Source organism: Mandrillus leucophaeus, unplaced genomic scaffold (assembly GCF_000951045.1).
Source record: "Mandrillus leucophaeus isolate KB7577 unplaced genomic scaffold, Mleu.le_1.0 Scaffold195, whole genome shotgun sequence".
Taxonomy (NCBI): Eukaryota; Metazoa; Chordata; class Mammalia; order Primates; family Cercopithecidae; genus Mandrillus; species Mandrillus leucophaeus.
The window spans coordinates 1,479,904-1,486,929 of NW_012101976.1; the positions used below are offsets into that span (position 1 = coordinate 1,479,904).

General features: G+C 45.1%; 1 protein-coding gene across 1 annotated transcript in view; it reads left to right on the top strand.

Moving 5' to 3' along the window:
* LOC105538580 (chromosome unknown open reading frame, human C16orf89) overlaps positions 1 to 7,026 on the top strand; it is a 22,351-nt gene that overhangs the window by 10,207 nt on the left and 5,118 nt on the right. The window contains exons 5-6 of the mRNA XM_011978454.1: positions 918 to 1,053; positions 1,720 to 1,824. Coding sequence (XP_011833844.1) covers positions 918 to 1,053; positions 1,720 to 1,824 — 241 coding nt within the window. The remainder of the gene's footprint in view (positions 1 to 917; positions 1,054 to 1,719; positions 1,825 to 7,026) is intronic.

Genomic DNA, 7,026 nt, shown 5'->3' on the forward strand with positions numbered 1-7,026 from the left:
TACAGGCACATGCCACCATGCCCAGCTAATTTTTGTATTTTTAATACAGAAGGAATTTCACCATGTTGGCCAGGCTGGTCTTGAAATCCTGACCTCGTGATCCACCCGCCTCAGCCTCCCAACGTGCTGGGATTATAGGCGTGAGCTACCACGCCTGGCCATATAAATTTCTTCATACAGAAAAGTAGGGTTCATCATCTTTGTCCAGAAATTCTTAGCTGAGGGGACACTGTTTTTTTTTTCCAACAGAATTTAAAAATGATTATTTCTCTGCAAGCTGTGACAGACCAATATTTTAATAAATACAATAAAAACCATGTTACAAGGGAATGATTTTGATCATCAGATTCAACAGGTGGAAAGTCACTCTGAACACTGCTGCAGAAGTGTCTAAAGTCTGCTGTCAACTCCTGTCCTTTTCTCCCAGTGTAGGCAGTGACCAGCCCGGTTCTCGGCCCACACTTTGAGTAGCACTGAAGCTGCCCGCGGGGTCAGGCTGGTTGTAGATTGCATTGCCTCCCCGCAATCATACAGCACCTCCTAGTGGCTCAGGCCTCACACTGGGCACTTCCCAGCTGTGTCATCCACCCACATGAGAGCCCCTCTGGTACAGTTTCTAGCGGATTCACCCTTTCCGATAAAAACTCTTGAGGCTCAGAAAGGTTACTTTAGCAAACCAAGATCACACAGCTCCTATGTGGCAGAGCTGGATCTCGAACCCAACTCTCTCTGATGAAGGAGCCCCAGCAGGCTGGGGGTATGCATGGGGAAGAAATCCTGAAAAAAGGAGAAAAAGACCTGCCCTAAACACAGCCCCTTGCAAGACCGTCTCAGAACTGCAAGACTTTCCCATAGCAGGGCATGTGTCTGTCATCCGTACCACTGACTCCTTCGTCTTTGGGTGTTTGTCTCCCCAGAGGGGATGCACACAGGGACCGTTCCAACAGAGCCAGGACTATATCAACCTCTTCTGCGCCAACATGATGGACTTGAACCGCAGAGCTGAGGCCATCGGATACGCCTACCCTACCCGGGACATCTTCATGGAAAACAGTATGGCCAGCATTCTGCCCCAGGGACAAAGGAGCAGGGTGTCCCCCCACCAACACACACACACACACACACACACACAGAGTTGCCAGATTAAGCAAGTAAACAGAGTGCTCAGTTAAATTTGAACTTCAGATAAGCAATGAATCCATTTTTAGTATAACTTTATCCCAAATATTTCATGGGTTATACTTATACTCAAAAATTATATTCATTGTTTATCGAAAACCCAAATGTAACTGGGCATCCTGTATTTCACCTGCCACTGTGTGACAGCTTCCTGGCCCCAAAGGCTGCCCCAGTGACTAAGCTCTACACAGATGGACCAGGTGACTGGCAGATAGACCTGCAAAGTCATGTGGATGAGTGAGACAGGGAGCGCTTGGGCGGCTTCTCACTGGCTGGGGTGTCCAGACCCCTCCACTGACCCTGACTTTGGAGCAGCCCTGACCAAGGCCCTCAGTGGGAGGTGGGACACAAGTGTGGGAGCCCCTAGTTGCTCAGGCAAAGGCTCGAGCTGCCTCCTTCCAGCCCCTGCATTGAACACCCACCCCCTAGTGCTGCCTAACCCAGGCAGATGAACACAGGTGGTACCGTGGCAGCCCTGGGGAGTGGGAGGAGGTGGGCCTGGGGGGCAGGCCTGCAGAGGGCCCCTGTCTTTACTTCCAGTCATGTTCTGTGGAATGGGCGGCTTCTCCGACTTCTACAAGCTCCGGTGGCTGGAGGCCATCCTCAGCTGGCAGAGACAGCGGGAAGGATGCTTCGGGGAGCCTGGTGAGCTGCGCTGCTGCCCTGGCTGAGTGGGGACAGTGTGGGGGTGGGGGGCGGCGCTGGGTTTCTAGGCCAGGTGTGCAAACAATGCATTGGTGTTAAGGTTGGTGAGGGATATGTAACCTGCAGGTGCACACACACATGTGTGCACACAAGTAGAAACAGGCTCAGAGCTTTGGAAGCCAAAATGTGGCAAGACAGGAGCCCGCCTTATTGGAAGGTGCTGGCCCCTGCAGCTGCATTAACAAACCCATTTGTATTGTACTGTTTTTAGGCTGAAGATAAAGACAAACCCAAGACTGGGTGATTTATAAAGAAAAAGAGGTTTAATGGACTCACAGTTGCACATGGTTAGGGAGGCCTCACAATCATAGTGGAAGGCAAAAGGCACGTCTCACATAGCAGCAGACAAGAAAGAATGAGAAGCAAGCACAAAGGGATATCCTTTCTAAAACCATCAGCTCTTGTGAGACTTATTCACCACCATGAGAACAGTATGGGGGACACGGCTCCAATGATTCAGTTACCTCCCACCAGGTCCCTCCCACAGCATCTGGGAATTATGGGAGCTACAATTCAAGATGAGATTTGGGTGGGGACACAGCCACACCACATCACCATTCATTCAGCAAGTACATACTGAGCACCTACTAACGTGCCAGACACCATCTAGGCTCTAGGAAAAACCAGAGCCCCGAGGAAAAGAAACATAAATCACCTGAACAAACCAAGAAGTGAAAGAATTGCACGTTCTGGTAAGAGCTATAAAGGAGACGACAGGGTGAGGAAGAAAACTCCAGGGAAGGCTCTCCAGGTGGGTGGTCAGGAACAACTACACGGGAGGAGGTGACGGAGCAGAGGGTGGAGACGCAGAGGACTCAGCCACTTCCTAGCTGGGTGACACTGAACAGCTGGTCCCTTTGGAATAAGCTGCTTCACCCCTCTGAGCCTCAATTTCCCTGTCTGTAAATAAATGAGCATAGTAATCCCGACCTTCCTGAGCTGCAAGGAGAGTCGCTGTGACACATTTGAAGCCGCATAGCCTGTGCCAGGCACAGGGCAGCTCCCAGGAAATGCCAGTGTCCTCATTAGAAGCTCGGGATGCTCCAAGAAGCAAACACTTTAGAAATAAGATGGTGTGTTTTTAAAACAGAGTTTATACAATGAAGATTCTTAGGCCCCCAGACCTATAGCTTCGGCAGGTTGAGGATGGGGCTATGGAACTTGCATTTTTGGCTTTACTATTATTCTCAATAGACACGTAATAATGTACATATTTATAGGGTACAGTGTGATATTTCCATGCATGTATACAATATGTAATGAGCAGATGCATCACCTCAAACATCTGTCATTTCTTTGCGTTGGGAACATTCCAAATTCGCTCTTCTAGCTATTTGAAAATACACAGTAGGCTCATGCCTTATAATCCCAGCACTTTGGGAGGCCAAGGCAGGTGGATGGCTTGCGCTCAGGAATTAGAAACCAGCCTGGCCAACATGGCAAAACCCCATGTGTACTAAAAATATCAAAAAAATTAGCCAGGTGTGGTGGCGCACGCCTATGCTCCTGGCTACTTGGGAGACTGAGGTGGGAGAATCACTTGAGCCCCAGGAGGTCGAGGGGTGCTGTGAGCCATGACTGCACCACTGCACTTCAGCCTGGGTGACAGAGCGAGATACTGTCTAAAAAAAAAAAAACAAAACCATGCCACAAGTTGTTGTTATTTGCAATCACCCTATAGTGCTATGGAACGGTACCACTTATTCCTCCTCCTGGCCATACTAGTGCATCGTCTAACCAACCTCTGGTTATCTCTTCTCCCCACCCCCCTCCCCACCTCTAGTAACCACTATTCAACACTCCCCTTCTTTTTTTTTTTAGAGACGGAGTCTCGCTCTGTCACCCAGGCTGGAGTGCAGTGGCGCTATCTCGGCTTACTGCAACCTCCACCTCCCAGGTTCAAGCCATTCTCCTGCCTCAGCCTCCCGAGTAGCTGGGACTACAGGTGTGTGCCACCATGCCCAGCTAATTTTCATATTTTTAGTAGAGACAGGGTTTCACCATGTTGGCCAGGCTGGTCAGGATCTCCTGACCTCAAGTGATCCACCTGCCTCAGCCTCCCAAAATGCTGGGATTATAGGTGACCTGACTCAACACTCCACTTCTATGAGATCAATTTTTGTAGCTTCCACAAATGAGGAAGGACATGTAACATTTATCTTTCCATGCCTGGCTTACTTCAATTAATATAATGTCCTCCATGTTCATTGATGTTGCTATGAATGAAATAATTTGGTTATTTTTATGGCTAAATAGTATTTCATTAGGTCTGTATACCACATTTTCTCTGTCCATTCATCTCCTGATAGACACTCAGGTTGCTGCATCTTGGCTACTGTGAATAGTGCTGCAATAAACACGGAGGTGCAGATGTCTCTTCAACATACCAATTTCCTTTCCTTTGGATAAATACCCAGCAGTGGTATTATCCAAGTCCTAGTTTTAGCTTTTTGAGAAATCTCCATACTGCTTTCCATAACGTCTGTACTAATTTACATTCCCATCAAGAGTGTGTAAGAGTTCTCCTTTCTCTACATCTTTGCCAGCATTTATTTGTTGTCTTTTTTTTTTTTTCTTTTTAGACACGGTCTCACTCTGTCACCCAGGCTGGAGTGCAGTGGTGCAATCTCGGCTCACTGCAACCTCTGCCTCCCGGGTCCAAGAGATTCTCCTGCCTCAGCCTCCTGAACGGCTGAGACTACAGTGGGAGCCACCAACACCCGGCTAATTTTTTTATTTTTTGTAGAGACAGAGTTTCACCATGTTGCCCAGGCTGATCCCGAACTTCTGAGCTCAAAGTGATCCACCAGTCACGGCCTCCTAAATTGCTGGGATTAGAGGCGTGAGGCACTGCACTTGGCCATTTTTTTGTCTTTTTAATAGTAGTGTGAGATGCTATCTCATTGTGGTTTGATTTGCATTTCCCTGATGATTATGAATGCTGAGCATTTTTCATAGACCTGTTGGCCATTTGTATGCCTTCTTTTGAGACGTCCATGCAGCTTATTTGCCTTTTTCTTTTCCTTTTTCTTTTTTTTTTTCCAGACAGTCTCATTCTGTCACCCAGGATGGTGTGCAGTAGGACAATCTTGGCTCACTGCAACCTCCACCTCCCAGGTTCAAGTGCTTCTCCTGCCTCAGCCTCACAAGTAGCTGGGATTACAGGTACCCACCACCGCCATACCCAGCTAATATTTGTATTTTCAGCAGAGACAGGGTTTCTCCATGTTGGCCAAGCTGGTCTTGAGCTCTTGGTCTCAAGTGATCTGCTCACCTCAACCCCCCAAAGTCCTGGGATTATAGGAGTGAGCCACTGCACCTGACCTTGTTTTGTTTACTGTAGCCTTGAAGCATATTTTGAAGTCCAGTAATATGATTCCTCCAGCTTTGTTCTTTTTCCTTAGGATTGCTTTGGCTATTTGGGGTCTTTTGTGGCTCTATATAAATTTTAGGATTTTTTTTTCTATTTCTGTGAAGAATGTCATTGGTATTTTGATTCAATCTGTAGATCACTTTGATAGTATGGATATTTTCACAATATTAAGTCTTCCAATCCATAAACATGGGATGTCTTTTCATTTTTTGTGTGTTCTCTTTGATTTCTTTTATCAGTGTCTTTTACAGTTTTCCTTGTAGAGATCTTTCACCTCCTTGGTTAAATTTATTCCTGGGTATTTTGTTTTTAGTTCTTAAAACAGGATTACATGCTTGATTTCTTTTTCTGCTAGTTCATTGTAGGTGTATAGAAATGCTACTGATTTTTTGTATGATTGTTCTGTATTCTGCAACTTTTTTGAATTCATTTATCAGTTCTAAGAGTTTTTTTGGTGGCACTTTTAGGCATTCCTGTCTATCAGATCATGTCATCTGCAAACAGGGATAACTTGACTCCCTCCTTTTTCATTTGGATGCCCTTTTTTGTTTCTCTTGCTTAATTGCTCTGGCTAGAATTTCTAGTACTATGTTGAATAAAAATGGTGAAAGTAGGCACTCTTGTGTTGTTCCACTTCTTAGAGGAAAAGCTTTCATCTTCTTCATTCAGTGTAATGTTGGCTGTGGGTTTGTCATATGACCTTTATTATATTGAGGTACATTCCTTCTATACCTAACATATTGAGAGATTTATCATGAAGGGATGTTAAATTTCATCACATGCATTTTCCTGCATCTATTAAGATGATGATATGATTTTTGTTTTTCATTCTATTGGTGTAATGTGTCATGTTTATTGATTTACATATGTTGAACAATCCTTGCATCCCTGCAATAAAGTCCCGTTGTTCATGATGGATGATTTTTTTTTTTAATGCAAAACATTCAATTACTTACTGGAAGTGGTCAAAGTAGGAAAGCCATGAATGATTTTTAATGTATTGCTGGGTTTGGTTTGCTAGTATTTTGTTAAGGATTTTTGCATCTAGGTTCATCAGGGAAATTGGCCTATAGTTTTGTTGTTGTTGTGTCCTTGTCTGGTTTTAGTATTGGGTAATGCTGAACTTGTAGAATGAGTTTGGAAAAATTGCCTCCCCTTCAATTTTCTGGAAGAGACTGAAAAGAATTGGTATTTGTTCTTTAAATATTTGGTAAAATTCATCAGTGAAACTGTCAGGTCCTGGGCTTTTTGTTTTGGCGAGACTTTTTATTACACATTCAATCTCATTACTCATAATTGGTCTGTTCAGGTTTTCTATTTCTTCTTGGTTCAATCTTGGTATGTTGTATGTGTCCAGGAATTTATCAATTTCCACTAGGTTTTCTTTTGTTTGGAGACAGAGTCTCGTTCTGTTGCCCAGGCTGAAGTGCAGTGGCGCAATGTCAGCTCACTGCAACCTCCGCCTCCCAGGTTCAAGTGATTCTCCTGCCTCAGTCTCCGAGTAGCTGGGATTACAGGCACCCACTACCACACCTGGCTAATTTTTGTATTTTTAATAGAGACAGGGTTTCACCATATTGACCAGGCTGGTCTCGAACTCCTGACCTCAAGTGATATGCCCACCTCAGCCTCCCAAAGTGCTGGGATTACAAGCATGAGTCACTATGCCTGGCACACTCCACTAGGTTTTCTAATTTGTTGTTTGTAATAGTCTCTAATGATCCTTTGTATTTCAGTGTTATCAGTTGTAATATTTCCTTTTTCTTTCT